Source organism: Daktulosphaira vitifoliae, unplaced genomic scaffold (genome assembly GCF_025091365.1).
Source record: "Daktulosphaira vitifoliae isolate Bord-2020 unplaced genomic scaffold, ASM2509136v1 Scaffold_4, whole genome shotgun sequence".
In the NCBI taxonomy this organism is placed as follows: Eukaryota; Metazoa; Arthropoda; class Insecta; order Hemiptera; family Phylloxeridae; genus Daktulosphaira; species Daktulosphaira vitifoliae.
In genome coordinates this window covers 3,553,397-3,577,591 of record NW_026099575.1, presented here as the reverse complement: position 1 = coordinate 3,577,591, position 24,195 = coordinate 3,553,397, and the positions used below count along the sequence as shown (strand labels likewise).

The 24,195-nt window shown below is 26.1% G+C and overlaps 4 protein-coding genes across 8 annotated transcripts in view; 2 read left to right on the top strand and 2 right to left on the bottom strand.

Moving 5' to 3' along the window:
* The first annotated feature begins 4,298 nt into the window (after positions 1-4,298).
* LOC126905170 (TBC1 domain family member 15) lies at positions 4,299-11,925 on the top strand. 3 transcript variants are annotated; one of them, XM_050684639.1, is made up of 11 exons: positions 4,299-4,399; positions 6,069-6,169; positions 6,238-6,354; positions 6,485-6,593; positions 6,977-7,157; positions 7,242-7,447; positions 7,819-8,048; positions 8,174-8,372; positions 9,904-10,124; positions 10,804-11,118; positions 11,186-11,925. In XM_050684639.1, exons 2-11 carry the CDS (start codon positions 6,113-6,115, stop codon positions 11,384-11,386), a joined length of 1,836 nt encoding a protein of 611 aa, XP_050540596.1. In that variant the 5' UTR covers positions 4,299-4,399; positions 6,069-6,112; the 3' UTR covers positions 11,387-11,925. The 3 variants fall into 3 exon arrangements, with proteins under 3 accessions (XP_050540596.1, XP_050540595.1, XP_050540594.1); XM_050684638.1 differs by lacking the exon at positions 4,299-4,399 and adding an exon at positions 5,115-5,276; XM_050684637.1 differs by lacking the exon at positions 4,299-4,399 and adding an exon at positions 5,324-5,957.
* On the bottom strand, positions 11,184-20,489 carry LOC126905174 (GPN-loop GTPase 2). 3 transcript variants are annotated; one of them, XM_050684650.1, is made up of 7 exons: positions 20,397-20,489; positions 16,089-16,190; positions 13,381-13,667; positions 13,110-13,315; positions 12,937-13,054; positions 12,280-12,475; positions 11,184-12,223 (listed from the first exon to the last, which is right to left on the bottom strand). In XM_050684650.1, the coding sequence occupies exons 3-7, from the start codon at positions 13,496-13,498 to the stop codon at positions 11,968-11,970; spliced, it is 894 nt and encodes a 297-aa protein (XP_050540607.1). In that variant the 5' UTR covers positions 13,499-13,667; positions 16,089-16,190; positions 20,397-20,489; the 3' UTR covers positions 11,184-11,967. The 3 variants fall into 3 exon arrangements, with proteins under 3 accessions (XP_050540607.1, XP_050540606.1, XP_050540605.1); XM_050684649.1 differs by lacking the exon at positions 20,397-20,489 and adding an exon at positions 16,313-16,603; XM_050684648.1 differs by lacking the exon at positions 20,397-20,489 and adding an exon at positions 16,332-16,603.
* Positions 13,508-16,399, bottom strand: LOC126903923 (proteasome assembly chaperone 3-like). Its single transcript, XM_050682498.1, has 3 exons — positions 16,332-16,399; positions 16,089-16,190; positions 13,508-13,667 (listed from the first exon to the last, which is right to left on the bottom strand). The coding sequence occupies exons 1-3, from the start codon at positions 16,397-16,399 to the stop codon at positions 13,508-13,510; spliced, it is 330 nt and encodes a 109-aa protein (XP_050538455.1).
* LOC126905169 (mucin-17-like) overlaps positions 16,982-24,195 on the top strand; it is a 33,765-nt gene continuing 26,551 nt past the window's right edge. Inside the window, exon 1 of the mRNA XM_050684636.1 lies at positions 16,982-17,248. The gene's annotated coding sequence lies outside the window, so the exon portion shown is untranslated. The remainder of the gene's footprint in view (positions 17,249-24,195) is intronic.

Genomic DNA, 24,195 nt, shown 5'->3' with positions numbered 1-24,195 from the left:
AAAAAAAAAAAAAAAAAAAAAAAAAAAAAAAACACATCATAGTAAAACCAATACCTTCTCAGCTTCGCATCGAAGCTAAAATGTAATTTTTAAGTAAAATTTTAGATGATTTCATCAACTATTCAATTTCCTTTAATATTCTCATATAATATATTTTCTTTCTTAGATAGACATAGACGTCCGTAAAGGGAGACAAAGAGGGCAGTTGTCCCCTTGGTTTGATTTTCATTTATCAAATTTGTAGACATTTAATTTAAAAAAAAAAACATAAAACTACTAAAAAATCTTTTATTAATATTTTTTTTCTATAAAGCCTATAGTCGCCTATAGAATAACATGTTTGAAGATAATAATTGTATTTTCTCCCTACCTTAAAAAACATTATGTGTTTATACGACAACGTGTATAACTTTTTAATTTTTTATGTCGTTATTTGAAAGTTTCAAGCTGCTTTTTATTGCGTCTATGGCAAAACTTCCAAAAAAAAAAGTGGTTAATCAACCGGTCACCCTTTATTAACGCTGGATCTGTTAAGTGGACAGTAAAATTAAATATTTAATAATATGTTTTACTCCTCATGAATAATTTCTACGGATGCCCTTTTAGATAGAAGACTATAATTATGCCTTTTTATCTTAGAAATAAAACAATTATTTTATAATTTAAACATTTAAATCAAGGAAAATATTTTTATATTGATGAAATTTGTCTTAGTATCAATAGTTTGCGTTAAAATTTATATTAAAATTATCAATCCATTGATTTTAGGAAGTTTTTTTCACTATGTTATTATAATATTAGCCACAAGTGATCAATAATATACAGTTTCATTCAGAAATTATTTTTAATTTCCTTCCCTATATAAAAAGTTATTAAAACGCTACTGACCATCACCTATTTTTTTTTGTATTATTTGCAGATAAAAAATAAAATATTTATTAATTTTTATCATTAACTATTGAACTATTTCATGATTTTTTTACACGGGCACCGTTTGAAAGTGGGGCAGTTTAAGTTTTTATTTATCTAGATTGCGTGTCATTGAACTAACAAACCAAGCAAAATATATATAAATAATTTATGTAATAATATAAGACATGTTTAGAATAGTAAAGAAAACGACTTAAAAAATATTTTTTTTCTCTAATAAAAATTAAAGGAATACTTCAGAGTAGCAAAATTAATAAAGTACAATAAGAAAAAATTAATATTTTATTATCTTTTTAATTTAAATCTTTACTTTTAATATACATAGGATTTTTTTGATAGAAGGTCTAGGGGTGTTCAAAATTTCATTTGGCAGGCAATATTTAATCGTTTTAACTTGCAATTTTTTAATATAACGAGTATGATACAAATTGATGATAATTAACATAGGCCACAATTTTGAAAAAATTACTATGCCGGCAAATATAAATTTTTCACTCTCCTATGTATTTATCTTTGAAACAGCTTTAAGTGTACAAAATTTAAAAGGTAGTTAAATAGTTAAAGGTAATTTATAAAAAAAAATTAGGGGATAAAATATTATTTCAAAATATTAATTGACAGGTAAAAATGATTTATTATATTTAACTATGGTGCTGATTGAATACTCCAAGTTATGATGACAAAGGGGTGCTCAATTTCGTCATTTAAGGGGGAGGCGACTTAGACATTTGTTTCGGTCCAAATTTTCAGTACCAAACAGGACCGGTAGAAAAGTACTTATACTCAGTATAAGTATTTTAGCCAGTATAATATACTGGCTAAAGCGATATCGGGTCATTTAAATGTAATCTGTAAAACAGTAAAAATTCAAATTTCTGTCATGAAAATAACATTGTATTTGATAACATAAATATTTTTTTTCAATAACTTTTGTTAAATTAACCAATTTTTAAGACACTCTGTTTACATTAACCCTAGATAGTCCAATCTTCTGTTATCAGTTATCACTTGATTTGAAGTTAGTTTTTATGATTTCATATGTGCAATGACTTGACTATAAAGTATTATTTTTATTTTTATCGGATAAAATAATATTAAAAGCCTACAAACTAGCAATAAAGTTAAAAAAAAAATACGTTTTATATATGATAAAAATGTAAAAAAAAAGAAAATTTTAAATGACATTCTTTAAAAATTTAAGTAATTAGTTTTTAATATTATAATTTTAAATTATATAATTAGTTTAATAGAGGGTTTGTGTAAAATGATGAGCCGGTCAAGTGTTTGTCATAGTCTAGTATAATCTGAAATAGGAATGCTTCACTCAAATCACCAATTTGATGAGTTCATAAGGTTTTATTGTATTATTTTCTTTTTTAAGCCAAAATTATTTTATTGGGGTAGATAAAAATTTGTATGTTCGAGGCTCAATAATTAGTCACAATGAAATTCCTCTAACAAATTATTTAAGGTTTATTTATTATTCATGTTACAATTATACTTGTAACATGAATAATAAATAATAATAAAGCAATAATTATTGCTTGCACACTATACACCTTTAGTGAATTGGACTACTAATTTAAATGTGAAACAATGGTCGCTCCAAACTTTTTGCAGAATTTGAACTAAGCTGAGACCACCGGGCAGGTAATGGGTCAAATTTTCAAAAAATTTATATCAACGAAAGGGAGATACGTAAGGTTTATACAAAAAAATTATTTTGGTACGTTCATTTTTAAAAAGTTATGGCAGTTTTAAGTATAAAAATAACATCACGATAGAATGTGATTTTTTACATGTAAATTACATTTTTTTTCAATTTCAACGGTCATATGCCCATAGAAGATAGGCGTTGGAATACATTTTTTATTTTTATTTATAGTATGTAACATAAATTTAATTTGACATATGTTTAAAGGACACAGCATTTCCGGAAATTTTTCAAAACTTAAATTGAATAAGTATCTATTTTGAATTCGACCTGTGAGCAGGTAAAGGGTCAAAATTTCAAAAAAATTACATCAAATAATAGAGTAATATCTTTAGTTTCAATAAAAAAATATTTTTTTGATTCGTTTATTTTTCAATAAATTATGGAAATTAAAAAAAAATGTCGAAATTTACCTATTATAAAAATCGTAATTTTTTAGGGGATTTCCATCATTTATGGGAATTGAGGGAAAAAATTTCAATTTTTAAGGGTAATATCTTTAACTAGATACGATTTTGACCTATCGTTGAGAAAAATCGGTTCAATAAGAGCTAAAAAAAGTAGTAATAAAGACAAAAAAAAAAAAATAAACGCATAATGGTATAATTAATATCATCTCATCTTCGCGTCCAAGCTAAAACTTACCGCAAAATGTTATTAAAAGTTACAAGATAACATACTGAACAACCCATCTATATTTGAGGTAATTTTTTTTTTAATGTTTTATAAGCCCATTAAAAGCCATAGCGACCTCCCTCAAAAGTGGAGGTTACTAAACCATTGATACTCTACTTAGGGACGGGTAGTTAGACTGTCCGTGACCGAGTTTCGAACCCGAGGTAGTGCGCGTTAAACACTGTCGCGTTAGCGACTGGGTCACGACATCCCAAATTTGTTTTGGTTACTTTTAGTTACATAATATTCTTGAATTGTTAGATATCTAATATTTTTTATGTTTATCCCTTATGCTAATTCTTTATTATCAACTAACCTTTTGTCAACTTTCTTTTTCCAAATGAGAACACATATTTTAAATTAAAAAAAATTGTTAAAAGTATTATTTTGATTTTATAAATAGTAAATGGCATATATAAACTGACAATATAAAGAGCATATCTATTGATAAAGTCATAATTGACATAAACGCTTTATATCTGTGATAGCGACGTCATAAAAATTTATTAGCAACCTCTATTTGTAATCATGTATTATACACGTATATAAACTTAAAAATTTGAAACTTATCTAGTAAATTAATAAAGTTAAGTTAAAAATTTAAATATCATTTACTATTAATAAAAATTTCTACTATTTTTGAAATTTTTTTATTTTGTAAGTAATTGAGTGGGTTATGATTGAAAAATCATCTTGTATAATAAATGTGTAACACTAAAAAAAAAAAACAAAATATTTTCCGATACGTTAAATTTTTAAATGATGACTTTTAAATTAACGTATATATCTTTAGAAATGAAAACAGAGCAACAATCTATTGTCTTATTGATACGTGAATAATTAGTTTCATGTGTTACTCATTTTCTCCTCTATCTTTATGTGATCAATATTCAATTTTTTGACCTTTTATCTACTAAAGTTTAATAGAAACATTTTTTTAATTTTTATTCAATTTTAGTTTAAATGTTTAACTTTGCAGGTTTCATCGACTTTCAATTATGTTGTTAAGCTATAAATTAAAATTTGAAAAAACGACACATATATTGAAAACTATACCTGCATGTAGCTCTAAAAGTTGAGGTATGATATACACTAATATACTCTTGATTTTTCAATGTGCGAGGCAAAATTTTCAGTTTTAGTTGTTATAGAGGTGAGTAAAAACTGCCAATGCACTCAGGCCTATAGGTCCATTGTGCGCACCTCCTACCGAATTATGTAAGGGTTAATAACAAAAAATAACTTGGTAACTTAATTTTTGTAAATTTTTGATCTAAAATATTGATTTTGTACGCCAATTGAGAGGCTCAGTTCTTTTAATCCCTGGATACTCCTCTGATGATGTATAATAATTGCAAATATTTATCTATAATTAATTGTAAGTTATAATAATAGATATTAGATGCAAATATAGGCAAAATTTAATAATTTACAGATTTCAAATAAAATTCTGGATCCAAAGACAATAATGAGTTCTATATAATTTTTGGGACCTTTTTATACATAAGTCTAAAAACAGTCTATAAAATTTTAAACATTATGTATTAAAGTAATTTATAGCCCTGAGAATTTGTTTAATATAGACTAAGTAAATCAAATCATACTACATATGTATTGTATGCTATCTTAATTTTGAGTAACATAAGAATTAAACATAGCTGCACTTGATTTATCAAGAGTAACGACTAAATTCTAAATTCTTAAGTGTTGTAGAAACGGTATACCTGAACAAATAACGAGAAGAGTAATTTATTATAGAGTATGGCCGTTGTGAACGTCTTATCAATTATATTTTGAGAAATGATAGTAAAATAATTTTTCTTTCGTGTGATTTCGCTAGTTTTTTAAACATTTTTACAGTCGTTTTATTTTTGTAAAATTAATTACAATGTGTCATGTCCTTTATCAATAATTTATTTTATTTTACATACAGGATCCTCTATATTGTTAAGATCAGGTAAAAAATTATGAATGATTATAAAGTAATTCAATTGATGGAAACATTCCATACATTGTAAACACCATTAAGTAGGGATACCGGTGCGTAGTACGAATTACATAGTGTTGACACTAACATTTAGTCATAACAACTGGTTTTACAAAACCTTATTATGCCAAGGACATCATGTCTTACAGCTAGCATTACAGATGTAATTCATAAAATAATTAAATTTGTGTTTAGTAATTTTTAAAAAAATGGATGTTAATAAATTGGAAAAGGAAGAATTGATGTACGAGTTGAAAACTCGAGGTATAACAGCTTTAGATGATATTAATGAAATGAGACATGTTCTGAAAGGTTTGTTAAAGATTGAAATAGAAGGTAAACAAATGATGGAGACAAATAGAAATGCAGAAGTTGATGTGAAGAATGAAATAAAAGTTTGTGTTAAAAAGCTACAATTTATCAATGCAATGATAGATAAAATTGAGGGAGATAGGTTTAGTGAACAATATAGAATAGTAGATGCAAAACTATGCCACTTAATGAATCGTGTAGATAATTTAGTGGCTAAAGATGACCAAGATAAAAAAGAAAGGTCTAATTTGTTAAAAGGTATTTTATTTTTAATGAGAAAAATGGAAACAATGGCTTCAAGTTCTTCTGTAATAGAAAAAAAACAAAATGATGTCACAGGTAATTTATTTTAGGTAAAGATTTTAGAATAGCAATTATAGGTTTATTTAAATGTACTTAATTTCTTTATTTTATTAATAAAAAAATTAATTTTTGTAAAATATTTCATAGGTACATCTGGACAGATAGTATTGTATGAATCCAATATTACTAATATGAATTCTACATATACTGGATCTGTTTCTACAGCATCAGATGAAGAATTTGGCACAGTATGTTTATAAAACTTAAATTATTATAGTAAACATTGATATATCTATAATATTTTTTAATTTTTTAGGAGTATTTTGTACAACAAGGTGTTGCAATAAAAAGTTTAAGTAAACTTCACAAAGGATCCAAACGACACAAAAATGCAGAAACACACTATACAGGAATACTCAAAATAATGAAATATGTAAGTTTCCTTATTATTTGTATATAATTTATACATATAAAGTATAAGTACCTAAGTTATAAAAAGTAAACATATATTATTATTGTTAATTATTAGAAAAAAAAAATTAATTAAAATTATTGTATTTTAGAAGACTGATAAGTTCATAGAATGGAAACCTACAGAAATGTCCATAGTACCTGATGTCGATGAATGGAATATAGTTGACACAGGATTTAAAAATCAAGAAAAAAACTTGAGTAGGTGTTTTAAATAAAGAAATTAATATTAATAAAACAAGTTCAGAGGAACTTATTTAAACTAATGTATTATGGTGTAATGTCAATTTTTCTTATTATTATTACATTTCCTTAGTACGAGAGCAATTATATTTGAATTTTATTTTTATGTGTGTTAACTGTGAATAGATTTGCTAATATGTTTTACTTTAGCTTTTATAATTAAGGAATTGAAATGTTACCCATTCCCAAAGTTTACAGTTTGGTATGTAATTATACAGGCATTTCTAGTTTTCATTCATGTCTACTATTTAGAATAGGCTTTTCTTTTAGTTGGCTTAATAATAAATAAATTTAATATTCTACCTACTAAATTAAACATTTTAACTAGTTAATTTTTATAGATGATCATAATATTGATATTAAAATCAATTTGGCTACATTGAAGAGTTATAAATTAAAAAAGCATAAGAAACATCAAATATCTATACTACAAACAAATGGTTCTCTTGTTACATTTTTATTTGAAAGTTCACCAATAAATGATTTTATTACAGCTTTAAAAACTCTTCTTTACACTGAAAAGTAATTAATCTAATTAATTGTATTTTAAATTATTTTTGATGTTTTAAATATAAATAGTATAAATTTTATACAATTTATTTTTAGAGAAATACGTCATCATAGGCCTACTGGTGTGATGTTAGTTTTGGGGGAAAGACAAGACTCTGATCCATTATGTCAATCAATTAAAGAATTAAAAATTTTTCCTGATCAACCTCCTACTAGTACAGTTTGGAGTTTTATTAGTGGATTTCAAAATAATCCAGTTGAAAAAACTTACGAGACTTTTGCAAAAATAAGTGATGTACTTTGTAAGTATTCATTAAATAAAATAGTTAGGAAAATTACATGTATTATCAGAATTTTATTGAAATTTTGTTGAATCAAAAATGAGATCTTAAAGATTAATTTTTTGAGAAAAATGTTAAATTATCAAATTTAATCTTACATTTAACATTAATTTTTATAGTAAAAAGAATGTATAGTATTAGTTTTATAGAACTATTAATAAATCATATTTAGCACCTTTAGTTGATAAATATAAAATTTAATATGTAAAAAAAATTTTTTTGGTTCAAAACTAATAATTTAGTGTTTCTCTAGAAGATTTTAAAGTAATTTTGTTTAATAATTTCACTACAAATTGTTTTTGTATAGATTAATGTAAAATTTAATTGTTTAGTAACTCGTACTCCTGATACTCGTCCTGATCAAGAAGTAGCAGAACTGTTAAATAGAGCTGAAGAAGATGATGAATATACTATGCTTGAACATCCAACATCAATTTTACCTCCAAGACCTTCAATTAAACCTCGAAAAATGCCTTTGAATCAAACAAAATTTTATGAATCTATGGATGAAGAGGGGCGCATTATAAATTCAGATGAAATAAAAAGTATAATTTTTTATGGGGTATGTATTTTTATTTATATAATTGCTTATTTGTTAAAATGCAGTTATTTTATTGTAATAAAATAATGGTATTTCCAATATATTGCATGTTACATTTATTTAAATGAATTTTGCTTTTCGTGAAGGGAGTTGAACATTCTCTGAGACGAGTTGTATGGAAATTTTTACTTGAATATTATCCTTGGAATTCTACCCGAGAACAACGTACATATATTGATGAACAAAAGAAAGTAGAATATGAAAGAATGAAAGTTCAATGGATGAATATGTCCTCAGATCAAATGTCAAGATTCAACATGTATAGAGATAGGAAAAGCCTTATTGGTATGCATTAATACTTTTTTTTCTATTTAATGAATCTAAATAAAACTTTGGTTTTTCAAAATCTAAGGGTTAAGTAAATAAAATTGTATAATATTTAACATAATTAACTGTGGTCAGGCTTAAGATCTTGCAATTTAAACCGTTTTAAATTGTTTCTAATAGAGAATATGTAGTCTATTTATTTAAACATAAAAAGAGGAACCAGTTTGTCAGTGAAAAAAATCTTTAGAATAAGTTGGTATGCACTGTTGTTTTCCTGTATACTTAGTATGATTTAATAAGTGTCCGATATTTTTGACATAGTTCTCATTTCTCACTATTTTGTTTTTGTGTATTATTCAACAAAACCTAATGTGATAATGTGATCTTTACTATGTCAGCTAGTTATTACATAAATTTAAATTGTTGTATAAGATACAAAAAGCTAATTTTTATAAAATTGAATAAAATTTATGTGTATTTTGATATATTGTAGAAAATGTCCTTTACTTTTCTTAATTAACAACATTCATCTATAGTAAATGTTTAAAAAAAATTATTTTTGGAGATATTAACATTTAAATACTAGACTCAGCCTAGCTGGGGCCCTGTAACCCTCATGCACCTATGGCACATTAGTCCCTTATGGGTAAACCATAGGTTCTGATAGTAATATCCAACTAAGATAAGTATTATACATAAAAAGTATTACTTCACAACATAATAAAAGTATAGTAAACAGTTAATTATTAAAATTTAAAAAGGATCAATAGTAAAATCTAATAAGTATGCAGATGACATTTAATTCTGATGTCATCACAATAATAGAATAATGATACAATTTTAACACTTAACAATATTATTAAAATTGTGTTATGAAGTTATAGGCTATGTGTTATCAAACCTGACCACCTGGACAGGTGATAGGACTGGACTCACATTGAGATACTTATCGTCTCACACAAGTGATGTCCGGCTACAGCTACTTTAACAAATACCTTGACAGTATCTGTAAAGTAGATATGCTGATGTGCGAGCAGTCAGGATCACCCGGGAGAGGCAAGCTACGCTCTGCACACCCTCTTCTGGTTTGAGACAAGGGGTCTAGGAGAGGTACTCTTTAGAGTCCCAACTGGGGTCTATGTTTCAAGTCGGGTCCATGGTGGACCTAATGTTAAGAAGCTGGGAGGCATGGGGTCTCATCCAGGCATTTGACAAGTCACTTATGTGCCATAAAGAATCGGCTGAACACATGCAACAGAGGAAACTCTGCGGTACAGGAAGATCTGAGGCACTTTTTTAAATCGGCGCCTTAGTGTTTTGTGAGATATTAAGCCCCTACTACCATGTGGTGTAGTCCATCATCACAAATAATTTTCTTAGAATAAAATCGTTGAGCTCTTTCATTAAATTTTTTTTTGAAAGTCGGGGTTGTGAAGTAATTTTCGAGCATTGGTTATTTTTCAATGCATTTTATAGCATTTTTCAATGTTATATTTCATAATAAGATTAAAAGGATGAATTCTAACACTTCATTTTTTTTTTTTAATAGATAAAGATGTTTATAGAACTGATCGTACACTTGATTTTTATGCTGGAGATAGAAATGATAATTTGGTTAAATTACATAATGTATTGATGACTTATGTTATGTATAATTTTGATCTTGGCTATGTTCAAGGCATGAGTGATTTATTATCTCCTATTTTAGTTATTATGAATAGTGATGAAGTTGAATCATTTTGGTGTTTTGTGGGATTCATGAATAGAGTTGTAAGTAACAAATAAAATTAAGATTTAAACTTAGTATAATTTATTTTTAGAAAGATGGTGTGGCTGAGTCAGGAACGCGGCAGTGCTCGACATGCACTGCCTCGTTTGGCCTCATTGCCTTAAACCAAGGTTTAAAACTTCTTCATGGGCGACTTCATTTGCTAAATGAGAGATCAATATGGTAATTGGAATCTCCATTTCTGTTTCTGGCAATGGACTAACCACCCATCCTGGAGTATCAATGGTTAAGAAACCTCCTCCTTTAGAGGAGGCCGCTATAGTCCTTAATGAATTTAAAGCGTTAAAAAAAAAATTATTTATTTTTAATTTTTCAAAAAATAATTTTGAAATTAAAATTAAAAACTATTTTAGTCTTTGAAAAGTTTGATTTTTGTTATAAGGTAACAATTATATTGATTTAATTTATTTTATTTTAAGCAAATAAATTTTATAAATAAATATAAATTAAAAATTTAACTGAACATGTACATCTATCTTCTATTCAATAATAATTAATTTGTTATAAATGAAAAGCTAATAATAGTTATTTACATTTACTAAATAGCTATTTTTTTTTTTTACTAAGTCAATAAAAATAAATTATTTGTTAGATTTTGGAGAAAAATATTCCATTTCAAAATTCAAGTTTATTATAACAGATTTTATATTATAATTTCAGAATACCAACTTTGAACTAAAACAAACTGGGATGAAAAAGCAGTTAAATGATTTACATTATTTGTTGTCAACTGTATCACCTGAATTAGAGAGCCATTTAAAAAAGATGGATTCCAGCAATATGTATTTTTGTTTTAGATGGCTATTAGTATTATTTAAAAGAGAGTTTGTTTACTCTGATATTATGCAATTATGGGAAGTATTGTGGACTGATATGCCATGCTCCAATTTCCATTTACTTATATGTGTAGCTATTTTAGATAATGAGAGAGAAACAATAATTAATGAAAATTATGGACTTACTGAAATCCTTAAGGTATGTAGAACTTTTATTTTATTATAAATATTAATTCTAGAAAACTAATAAAATATGAATTTACTAGCATGTTAATAATTTGTCTGAAAGAATAAACTTGGACCAAGCTTTGACTACTGCATATAGCATTTATGAACAACTTAAGGAAGCTAAAACTTCATTATCAGATTCTGTTTCTGAATTATTAGGGTTCCGTATCAATAATACAGATGACAATAACATAAGAGAAGAAGAATACGAAAAAGCATTATCAATGAATTATATTTAATTTTTAAATAATCAAGATAATTAATGTAATGCTGTTAATAAACAAACTTAGATGAGTAAACAAGTTTTTGTTAATATTTATACATGTTAATACAATGTAAACATTTGCATCACTTTTATGAATTATATATTACATTCTAAAAATGTTTAAATAAAATTATTTTATCATTATACAAATTTATTTTAAATACTATAAAATTTCATATAAATTTAGTATATAGTATCTTGAACAATTTAATATTTTTAATAGATATAAATTTCCATATTTATAAACTTTTATATTTTTTAAAAAGGTATAAAATTCCTAACATTGAAAAACATTTTTTGTTTAAATACTTGTATAAAATATAATTATACTATCTATGTACTATAGTGGTTACAATATAGAATTTAATTTGTAAATTTTTATTTTATATTCCTATCATGGTAATTTATTAATTTAATGGTTCAGGATTTTTGTTAATTGATAGTTAATTTTTTTTTTGTACATATGAAAATTTTATTTAGTTATGTTTAATATATATTAAATATTTATTTTAATTACTATCTATTTTTTTACACATTTGATTTATATTTAATTTATTATGTATCTAGAGAGTCAATATTAGGTACATTTTCTAAAATATCAAATGAAAAATCATTTACATCTAGCTGCATAACTGAATTTAACATTTCTGCACTTTTATTTTCTTGTGAATTAAATACATAGCCATTAGCTTTATCAATATTTTTCCTGGCTAATTCCATGGTTCTTTTATCTCTAACATTTAATGGAATAAATGAAACAATGTTTTGACCTTCTATTAAACTAACAATAGCTTCATTAAGACGATGATATCTGTTAAAATAAGTAAAAATTTAAACAATTTAAAGAAATAAATTGAAGTTATTTACCTGGCAGTTAAAGGATCATTTTGCAATGCGTTTAACAGTTCATCAAGACTTAAAACTTCAGTGTAATAATCCAAATTAAATAATAATTTTGATCTATGTTTAACAGCAATATCAATTTTAGATAATATATTTACATGGGGTAATTCCATTTGATACATTGTAGATGTACACATTAAGAGTGCTGATAAATATTTGCCTAAAAAGGATAAAAAATTTTGTATTTCCACAAAGTTAAATTTTCTCAAAAAAAAAAAAAAAAATTACAGAAAAAAATGGTTCATTTCAGATGACCTTAGTTAATTTCATTGACCTATAAAGAAAAGCTTCACAAATTAAAAAAATATTAAGCCATGAATACATTTAAAATGTACTTTTAATTTTGATACAGAATGATTTAATATAATTTTTGTTCTTATATAATATATTTATTAGTGACAAAGTGATTTTTATTATCTTCAAGAAATATTAGCTTTTTTAAGTACAATAAAAAATATCTTCAAAATAATTTTATCAAAACTAAAATTCAATATTAATAATATTAATTTAAAATTTACACTATATTAATAAATATTAAACTAAATAAATAAATAACTATTTTGTATTTAATCTTTTAAGTAAGTAGATGTAATTGTTGGAAACTGGAAAATGTTTACATACCAGGATCACTACAATAATGTCCATCAATAAGCTGAACACAGCATAATCTTAAATCCAATTCATTTTTTATTGCCAACATAATATTCTTCATTGAATTATGATGAGTATATATTTCTATCTAATAAAACAGAATTTTAAATTTTAATACACAGATTAGTATAATTTTGTTTTACCTGTCCTGGACAGTCAAATAATATATAATAATTAGAATAATTCTTGAGTTTTTCCAAAAGCCAGTCAAGTCGTTTTTCCAAAAATTCAATACAATAAATTAAAGAGCCATTTGGTCCTAATTTTACATATTCCATGACGTCTTCAACAGTAATAAGGTCTGAAACATCAACTGCTGCTTCATAACACAAAGTATCATTAGCTGGATCTAGTAAAAAATAAAAAAATAATTAATTAATTTACCTCATTAGTTATTAAAAATGATTATGTTACCTATATTTACTATTGCAACTTGTCTGCCTAATTCTGTTAAGTATTTACTCATCTCGTTACAGTAGGTGGTTTTGCCACTACCAGGTGGCCCAATCACCACTTGCCCATACAATGGCATTTTTTTATTTTAAATTAAATTGGAAATAATTTCTTGAATAGCTCTTATAGTTCGGAAGTTAGAGTTTTCTAACATTAAACAAATAATAACTCTGCGATCTATATTTAAAGCTCGCAATAAACTTGCTACACCTGCAGTAAGATTTTCATCTTCACATCCAAATAGTACTCTGAAATATAATCAAAACATTGATTTTTTAACAAACAAATAAGTTTTTTATAAAATAAATTAAACTTATAATATGTTTATTTTTTATCCTCAATTATTTTATTATTTTAAAACACTATATGTCAGTATGTGTTTAACGCTAGTTTTAGTTATTATTGAGGTGGACATAATGCCCATGTACTCAGACCTGTTGGTCCTGTTAGGGGCTTGTTTAATAGTTGAGGATCTTGGTCAAAACCAAGAATCGGAAGCTACCCGACGTCTGCCCAAATATCGTCCCTATCTCCTTAAATGAGTTTTAATTGCCTGAAGGAGACACAGGCGGCAATCGTGTACCTTAGTTACAGAGGATAGATTATTAAATAAAATTAGACTATTGTTTTATGTCAACGACAAAGTAAAGTTATATTTTAGATGTTTAGTAAATATAAGTTATATGTAATGTACAATACGTCTGACCTGAATCCTAGTACAGTTGGTTAGTAGGTATATCCAAGTGAGACGGAGTCGGTTGGCTATGATGACAATTGGTGATAGACGGGTCGTTGAATAAAACAAGTTAAGTTATAAATAATATAAATAAGACGAAAGTAATAATATTGAAAACTATGTCTATAACGGCCACTCAAACACAACTGCCCTTTGTTAGTTCGACGTCAGTAGCTCCGGGCTACAGATGAGTAGAATTGTCACATCAGCATCTCCCTCTATACTAATTAATATGTATTACGAATTAAATAAATAGAAATAAAACGTGTGTAATATAAGTGGTAAGAACATAGTAATAAATGTTTTTACAGTCCATTGTGCGCACCTCATACCGAATTGTCTTGGTTTGGTTTACCCATCTAAGTATTATCACCGAAGAGTTGTTACATTATACCAACCATAAAGTCACCCCTATAGATGACCAAAGAGTTCTGTCTTTCCGGCGAAATTAAGTATCTCTTTGGGTTTTAGGTTTTTAATATCTTCTTTTTCAGGAAAGGTTTACTCAAGTAGTTTTATCTTAGTGTGGATAAGGCTTCACATTCACATATAATGTAAAATGAGTCTTCCTCTTCTACTCCACACTTCCTGCACAATGGAGATTCCGTTACCCCCATTGTGTTAAGATGTTTAAGCAGGTGAACACGTCCTGTCAGTAGACCAGTCAAGGTGTTTATTTGATGTCTAGTCATGCTATTAAGATCACCCAACAGTAGACCAGGGGTCTTGATAAACATTTTAGATTGTCTAGGTATTACCAAGTACTTCCACATTTTCCTGTGTTATTCTTTGCACCAATTCTTTGGTAGCGCTTTGAGCAATTGCTCAGTGAGTCCTATCACTGGTTCTGGTCCAACATAGGTGTTTTCTGCTCCTTTCCTGGCTAGAAAGTCAGCATTTTCATTTCCAGTGACACTGTTGTGTCCTGGTACCCACGTTAGTATAACTTTTTTGAACCTTGTGTTTAACGCTAATGATAGTATTATTGTTCCAAAAATACGTATACACAATATTTTATTTTTTAATTAATACTTTTAATTTTAAAACACTGTGTACAGATTATAAATAGATTTATTAATCATTACATTATGTATATGAAAGATAATCAACTAAATTTCAATTAGATTTTTTGATTAATTTTGTCATTTTTGAGCTAAAAATATGGAATTTATTATTTGTTCATTGAAACTCAATACTAGTATTTTTTTTACACGCGAAAAGTCTAGATAAATATTGGCAACAAGATGATTTTAGACATTAATAATATAAATTAAAATACTAAAAACTACAATTTAACTATTTTAAATTTTACCTTACAGTTTCATGAGATTTTTATAAATATTGATCATATTTGAACAAATATTTATTATACGAAATAAATTTAAGGAATTTATAATTTTTTATTCTAAAAGATATCACATAAACAGAATTTTTGGTAGCTTTATATAGGAATATTGATACTTCAACTAAAAACAATAAATCATAAGATTTTATTTTAAAATTAAAAATATTTTTTATTTTAAATAGTATTAGCCACAAGAGATTAATTTTTATTAATCTCTTTATATTATAAAAAATATTATTGAAAATGGGACAAGAATATTAAAAACAGTTTTTAGCAATTCAGTAATATTAAATAAAAATTATTCAAAATAATGATTATTTTTACATCCTTCTATATCCTGACGTTAACATGTTATAGAGGGTTTCTTTTACATGTTAGAGAGTCAAAGATGGTTCTTGGCTAGATCAATAAAGGTATTATGGCTAGCTTTTACCAGAGATGAGAAAGTCAAAGAAATATCTCGTTGGCTCCCTAGGGGTCCTGTATGCCAAAACAATTTTACCTACCCACTAAATCGGGCTGACTCTAATAAAAATTATTCGAAGATAATTAAAAATTTTACCATCAATTATTTATAACATTAATTACTTTATATCATATCCTTGATCATCAGTTGATAAACATTCAGGCTTATATAAATAAAATGTACCAAGTTTTGAGTTTTGAGTGACAATGATAAAAATTGTATTCCTACAAAAAAGCAAAGTAATGTATTATTAAAATTATAAATATTTCAATAACAATAATAGTTCACAGGCTTTATTCGTGCAATTCACATAAAATTATAAAAAAAAAGATAATAGTAAAATTACATTAAGTAAATTTAATTACTCGAAAAGTGCAACAATAAAATCAGTATGGATTCCGTCTAAAAGAGCACCTTGAACTTTGAAATTCATTTTCAAATCTTGCGCATTTTAAGGGTGAAATTATTGAAATATATCCATATTAACAATGGTTTATTAATAATTAATATTAAAACAAAACAATATTGCAAAGGAGTTGACCAACAATTAAAATGAAATAATAATCTATTATATAAAAATAATATATTAAAAAAAAGGAAATTGTAAGGTACAAGACTATTACTCAATAATTAAACATATAATCGTTCTTTTAAAAGTAATATCATGGTTTTTATCAAATTTGTATAAATTTAAAAATACATTGATAAGGATACAGTGTTTTCCAAAGTTTTTAGATTTCAATAATTCACTGTATCCAATAATCTATCCAAACAAATATTTATTTGTATGCGGTTTTGATCAGACTAATAATTTTAAATTAATGACAGCATCATAACAAAAATTGTGAGCGATGCAAACGTTTTATACACTTATTGAACCATTATATTTAAATATCTGAATGTTCGGAACTAGTTTTCAAAGTGCCATGCCTTCTTTAGTGAATCATTGTTTTTTTAATACTTTTGTGGAGTTTAGAATTAATAAATGTTACTTAATCATTTAATGTATTATTTTACTGTATTATCATCATCGTTGTAGACTAGTAGTCAACTGAAGTATTAATTACGTGTCTTATAGTAAATGTAACCTCGCGTTTTTAAACTTATTATTTTTGCCATCTCAGAAAAGGTAATATGTGATGATTTCTACAATAACAGTGATGACATAACCACTTATGTTCGGTCGTTAGATGAAGAATTATTAAGAAGATTGTTAATATTTAGTCTAATAAATTGTGAGTTGCATACCGCAAAGTATACCACTTTCACTTTAAAGATACCGGTAAGTATATTACACACTTATATGTTTTGGAATCGAACACCTTGTGCGACGGGTTTCACTCTATGATTCAGGGCGCACGATAATAATTAGAATAATAATAATAATTTGTTACGTTCTTTCTTCCCGCCTAAATCAATTGTCGCCCAGCAACAATTGCCTAACATAATAATAACTCGTGTGGGAGGTTCGGAAACTTAACAGTTTTGCACTTAAAAATATACATATTTAAACATGATCTATCTTACGGTTTAAAGTTATCAACCATTCTTAATTTTAATATAATAAAATTAATAGTAATAGTTTAATTTTATACACTACCTTAATTTTAATTATAAGATTTACTCAATAATTTTGTTTATATTGGGCCTGTGATGCACATACAATGAGAAATTTAATTTAAATAAACTACTATATACTTCATTACAAAACATAATAAAATTTACATGATAAAAATATTATTGGGAAATTCCTTATGCACTACAATAGTTCAGAAATTGTTGAAAATTTTATCATATATTGATCAAAGGTATTTAAATGAAAATAAATTTTTAGTATTAAAATTAAAAATATTTACTAAAAATAAATTTTTGGTATTGAAATTTATTTTAACCTGGAGACTGCTTTTAGGATCATAAAAAATGTATTTAAATATAGAATATGTCAAAAGAAGAGTATATCAAAATTTTGATTTTAAATAAATTTTTTTTTTGAAAAATTTAAACGCTTTTTCGTGTTAAAAAAATTGTAATACATAGTTAAACTACTCTAAATATTGTTTAATTGGTAATTTTTTTTATAATTTTACGATCAAGATCTAAGTACAAGACTTTGAACCAGAGACGTCATTTTAGTTTTTTTTTTTTTTTTTTTTAGGGTGAATTTTTTAATTTAAGTTTATTTGGTCATTAAACAATAATTAATAGAAATAAATAAATATTTTAAACATTAAACTTTTTTAAAAATTATTTTATACTAATAATAAATCTAATCTAACCATAAAAATTTTATTTAATAGTAAAAATTTATCGTGAACTTTTCTTATTGGGTAGCTAGTTTTAGAGCTTAATGTTTTTTGATTTAACGAACATCGCACCGGCAAGCAGCACAAAGAATCGTACAAATATATTTTTAGTGTATATTTTTGTTTGACGATTATTATGCCGCATCCTTTCAAGGCGTTTGCTCAGGGACATATTGGGCCACCACAATACCGCCTTGATAAAATTTTTACATAGATATAAATATTTTTGAATCTTGTTTTGCCCAGGCTAAAGGAAGATTTATGAAATATTGGTTTCAATCCCTCAATAAAATATACTTTCTTATAAAAAGTATTTATTCAACAAAGATAAAAAATTAAATGAGGGTAGATTATAAAATTATATTTCTAATAAAAAATTTAGAGTGTTTAGAATCCTGTACATATAAAAATCAGAAATATAATTTGTGTAATAAAGTCGTATTATTTAAAAATTGAATCGTTTTCGTAAAAATTATATTGACTATATAATGCTCAGTGTAATTATACAATTTAAACGGATATTTAATATTATTCAACCCTTTTTTTTACTACAGTCTACATAGTGTTGGACGCCCTGAAACTACCTCGAGGTATTGCTTCAGGACGTCCAACGTCGCATTAAAACTCACATCGCCGTGTTGTGACTCAGCTCGAAATTAATCAAGAGTTGTATCACAACACGACGTGGCCGCCTCTGTTAAACGGATCCCAGGGTGGGATCCGTTGCTCAGGCCGCACCACGTGGAGGTGGGGGTAGGACTTTGGTATGGTTGAGAAAAGAAAAACACACAAACATTGAAAACAAAAGGGTCTGGTTTCCTGAGGCCTTTTTCGTTTTCTCGGGGCAATCTTTTGCCAGGTGGCCCGATCCTTTACATGCAAAGCATGCTCCGGATCGGTCCGGGCCCTTGCAGGCAACTTGGACATGCCCCCGCTCCAGACACTTGAAGCATCGCGGCCCCTTGTCCTCTAGGGCACGCAACCTTTACGACGACCAGCATATGTGCAGTCGTGCCAATCCAATCAACGGAGCCGCGTCTCTAACAGGCACCCCGATCCGTGCGTAACGGTCTTTGCCGCTACCGTACAGCCGGACCACAGCTGGGCCGGTTGGTGAGCTTTCCTTACCCGTAAAGAGGATAGAGGTCAACGCCTCCTGGACGTCCTCTTCCTCTATCCACTCCTCTACATCCATGCCACCCAGAGCCTCATATTATTCAACCCCGACATACGAATATTAATCCATTCCATAATTTCATCCCTTTAAATATTTATTATTCTCACTATATTGAATTAATAAATTAATTACTCCTTAAAATTATTCCTTTTTTTTTGGTTTATTACAATGTATATACCTAGTACAACAAAAAATTGTATCAATACATATATTTCTCAATAAGTTTTGGCAATTGAAAAAATAAAAAATTTAACTTAACAATAGTGTGATTTTTAACTACAGCAACTATTTCTGCAAAGAAGATAAGTCGTAGAGGCAAATTTTTTTTTTTTCGTAACTTATAGTACGTAATATAAACTTTAATGTGTTTAAAAAACGCCGTATTTCGGGAAATTTTTTAAAAGTTAAGCTGAAAAACTTCTACTATTTATACATGTTTCAAATGTTCAATCCTATCTGTATACCAAGAAATAGTGTGATTAAAAAAAAAAAGTATTTCAGATAAAAGGGATATATATATAGTGTTTATAAAATAAAATGTATGCTTTTTCATACATTTTTTCAAAAGTTATTGCAATTTAAAGTTAAAAATATAAAATTGAAAACTTTCGGAACATTTTTAAAAGTTAACTTTTCATAAAAAAGTTGCTATTTTGCCCCCATGTGAACAGGTATTTACTGTATTTACTCAAAAAAAAAAAATTGTTTTTAAAGTGTTATGACAATTCTAAGAAAAAAGTTTTAAAAATGTCTAAATTTACCAATTTATAGACAGGAACGTCATTTCAGTTTTTTGGATGTGCGAAATTTCAAGTAGGCTATTTTGAAAATTTTATCAATATAAAAATAGATACTACCTACTTAAGTAAATTATTCTTCTTTTAATTTTTTCTATAGATTATAAATCACAATCAACATATGTAATAAATATAAATTATAATAATACTTACTATTTTAATATTATATAATATAACGTAGAGTCGGGGTCGTAGTAATCGTTGAATTTAATATTTATCAGTTCATTACCGTTATCAATTATTGCTGTTAACTGCGCGGTAAAAAAGTTGTGATAAATACTGTTACGAACATCAATATCAATATCTTGCGTCCGGTACGAATATCAATAGTTTAGTATGATATATTTATTGTTTACTCATTTAATTGATAACAGAATATTTGTAAACTGATTAATGTAACAATGATAATACAATGCTTTTAAAATTTGAATTGATGTATAAAAAATTGGTGCATTATTTTTGCAATCCATTGGGACTGTTTTTTAAGTAAGGGGGCACCGCACACCCTGACCCTCACTCTCAAATGAGGTCCCTGTTTATAGTTCACCATTTTGCGGTCAATTTTTACCATTTACGGAGAACAAATAAAAAATTTTCAATTTTTGAGTGTAATGTCTTCAACTAGATATCATTTGTGATATCTTGTCGTGTTGTTTAGAAAAATTGGTCCAGTGATACTTAATAAAAAAATAGTGACAGTCATAAAAAAAATTTTAAATAAATTCATCATGGTAAAATTAATACTTTCTTAACTTCGTCGCAAATCTAAGAAGGTATAATATATAAATAAATTTATATTATCAAAGATAATTATTTTATTGTAAAATTCCCAGGCACGTAACCAGAAAATTATATCGATGGTGCCAAAAATTTTGGGCTCTTTTATCATTTTCCATAAGAAATTTCACTTACAAATTTACTAAATGATCATTAGTCATTTGATTCTTAATATAGTGTCTCAAACGTCTTATGCATGAAAAAGTTCTTTTACACATTGTACTAGATAAAATTATAATTAAAAAGTGGATATCTGTGAAGATTTATCATACACGAATAATCATTTGGACAAGGGATTGCAATATAAATTTTATGAATGAGCTAGAGTAAAAAAGCTCTATATAATAGCTTATCACTCTTTCCTATTCTGGCACATGATCCTTGTGCTTTTAGTATAGGAAGATTCAATCCATTCCATTATTATCTATGACTAGATACAAGAATAGTTATTGTTATAATAGTTTTATTCGTTTAATTAAAGATAAATTTGTTTATTATTAAAATAGTTGTTTATACGTTACTTTTTTTTAAGAAATTGAAAAGTAAAAGATAAATATCTCTACCAAAAGTAGTAGGTCGGTCCGTTTAACGTTTAAGTGTCTTAATGGAGCAAACTCAGGATAGGCTTTACCTTTTAACTACGTTTTTGGAAAAATTTTGTAATAAACATAAAGGTTTAAAAAACTAATTTTTGTGAAATTGTGAACAAGTTTTTTGTTTTAACTGCTACAAGTCATAATTTTATTAAAATATTTATTTGAGAATTATAAAGTATTTATTATAAATAAATTATAGAAACGTTTAGGTTACTATTAATTATTATTTTTTAATAATTATTAAGTGCGTTTATTAATGTTTTTTTTTTTGGTTAAAAAATTTAAATATGGTCTGGAAACCTTCGAATAGGGTATTTATTCTAGATAAAACAATGTTTTTTTAAAGATTTTTTTTTTTTATCAAAATAAATCAGTTATATATAACTAAATAGACCTATTTTGTCCTTAATATTTGTCTGGTTTTTTCAATTCAATCTTTGAGTTTAATCCGCTTTAATCTATCAATACCTCTATTGATAAACCTAACAATTAGTTTGACTGGATGAACTAAAAAAATGTTATTAACCTAACAAACCTAATGAAATAAAATTTGTAGACTAATATTAAAATACAATTTGATGTGTGTAACATAGTTTTTGGATACTTCTACTATATTAATATCTTTAAAGATATGGTTACTTGACCGATATTACATAACTAATTAAGAAACTTAATTTTTGATAATATTTGAGTATAAAATTTCCTGTAGATAAATATGAACGTGAAAGCCTTTTTTTTTATTATTTTATTTTATCACTAAATTACATTGAACAATGTAGGAATTATCACGAAAGTAATCAAAATTAAATTCCTATAACTTGGTAATTAGCGATAAAAATAAAACTAATTTATATAGTTACTAACTAACAATTAAAAGTAGGTAAGCACTAGTAAAGATGGAGGATGGAACTTCTGGTTAGTATACCATGAAATTATAACCTTTTATATAATAAAAATTGATCATTGTGGCTAATATTTTTTAAAATTAAAGCTACATTAAATAAGATTTTTTTGTGGCTTTTTGAGTTTAATATGTTTAATATTTTTTTGCCATAAATTAATAATATTTTTAATATAGTTTTAATTTTAAGTATAACCTTTTATTTAAAATTTTTATTATACGTAAGTGTAATTAATTTAATTTAAATAATTAATATATAATTTCATGAAATAATAAAATAATGCTATTTCTAGAACAATTGCAATTTAATGTTTTATTAAAAATTGAAAAGCAAACAAAATAAACATCTAGTCACCAAACAAATTATTTAAGGATACCAAAATTTATTTGGAATCAACTTTTAAACTAATATTAAAAGTGACTTAAGTGATTGTTTGTTCTCTAATAATTGCTCCCCTCATTTAAGTATATTTGCTTTTTTACATTTTGTTAAATAGATAATAATAACTTTTGAATCTTATGTTATTAATATTTATGTATAGATCTTAAAAATGTATTAAAATACGTTTACCTAAAAAGAATATATTTTTTATATGTATGAATTAATGGGTTTTCATATATATTTATTTACTTTGTTAATTATATCCACTATTATTATATTATATGTTATTTGTACAAATTATTCAGAAATTTACCTCGAGGCCATTATGAGTTATTACACGATTAGGATATTAAATGTGTGTAAGTACAATATGACTTAATAAAATTTCATATCATATTTTAAATAACAGCGCAGATGTTTTAAAATGAAATGTTTTTTACAATCGCCTCTAGTAATATCTTTATTGTTTCAGTAGCTTTCTTTTTACGGTCTCCTTAAGTTTCAGTGAAATAAAATCAAGTTATGTAGACATGTTTAAACACTATCTCGTGCATTTACAATTAAAACATAATTGTTTACAATTAATTAATTATTAAATGTGTTAAATAATCTTTGAAATGCATGTTTTACATCTGAGAATCTGAATATTTTGTTATAATTTTTAATACAATACACAAATAAAAAGAAAATTATTTTAAATCAACGCCAAACTACTATACATTATTTTTTATTACAAACTAAGAATTTTTAGCTTCGATACGAAGCTGAGAAGGTATTGGTTTTACTATGATGTGTTTTTTTTTTTGTGTCTGTTACCACTGTTTTTCAGCTCTCGCCGAACCCATTTCGTTCAACGATACGTCAAAAGATTACAAATCGTATCTAGTCAAAGATATTACCTTCAAAAATTGAAAATATTTCCCTCGTTCCCCGTAAATGGGGAAAATCTCAAAAAAAATTACAAATTTTAAAATCGCTAATTTTCGACATTTTTTCAATTTTTAGCTTCGATGCGAAGCTGAGCAGGTATTTTTACTTAAAACTGCCATAATTTTTTAAAAATGACCAAATCAATATAATTTTTTTTTTATAGATGCTTGATGTCTTTACCTATCATTTGATATATTTTTTTATAAATCTGACCCTTTACTTGCCCACAGGGGGGATTAAAAATGACAACTTTTTCAACTTAATTTTTGAAAGTATTCCGGAAAGTCTGACACTTTTTTATATATCTTAAATTAAACCTAATGTAATGTACTTTATTATGAAAATAAAGAATTTCGGACTTTATTT

Excerpts from the sequence above, each read along its gene's own strand:
- LOC126905170 (XM_050684637.1), top strand. The coding sequence starts at position 5,516 with ATGGATGTTAATAAATTGGAAAAGGAAGAATTGATGTACGAGTTGAAA. Across the intron at positions 6,594-6,976 it reads AAATCAAGAAAAAAACTTGA|ATGATCATAATATTGATATT; the intron begins GTAGGTGTTTTA and ends TAATTTTTATAG. Across the intron at positions 8,373-9,903 it reads AGATAGGAAAAGCCTTATTG|ATAAAGATGTTTATAGAACT; the intron begins GTATGCATTAAT and ends TTTTTTTAATAG.
- LOC126905174 (XM_050684650.1), bottom strand. The coding sequence starts at position 13,498 with ATGCCATTGTATGGGCAAGTGGTGATTGGGCCACCTGGTAGTGGCAAA. Across the intron at positions 12,476-12,936 it reads ACATTATTGTAGTGATCCTG|GCAAATATTTATCAGCACTC; the intron begins GTATGTAAACAT and ends TATCCTTTTTAG. Across the intron at positions 12,224-12,279 it reads AATGATCCTTTAACTGCCAG|ATATCATCGTCTTAATGAAG; the intron begins GTAAATAACTTC and ends TTATTTTAACAG.
- LOC126903923 (XM_050682498.1), bottom strand. The coding sequence starts at position 16,399 with ATGAATTTCAAAGTTCAAGGTGCTCTTTTAGACGGAATCCATACTGAT. Across the intron at positions 16,191-16,331 it reads TTTATTGTTGCACTTTTCGA|GAATACAATTTTTATCATTG; the intron begins GTAATTAAATTT and ends GCTTTTTTGTAG. Across the intron at positions 13,668-16,088 it reads GATCAAGGATATGATATAAA|AGTACTATTTGGATGTGAAG; the intron begins GTAATTAATGTT and ends ATTATATTTCAG.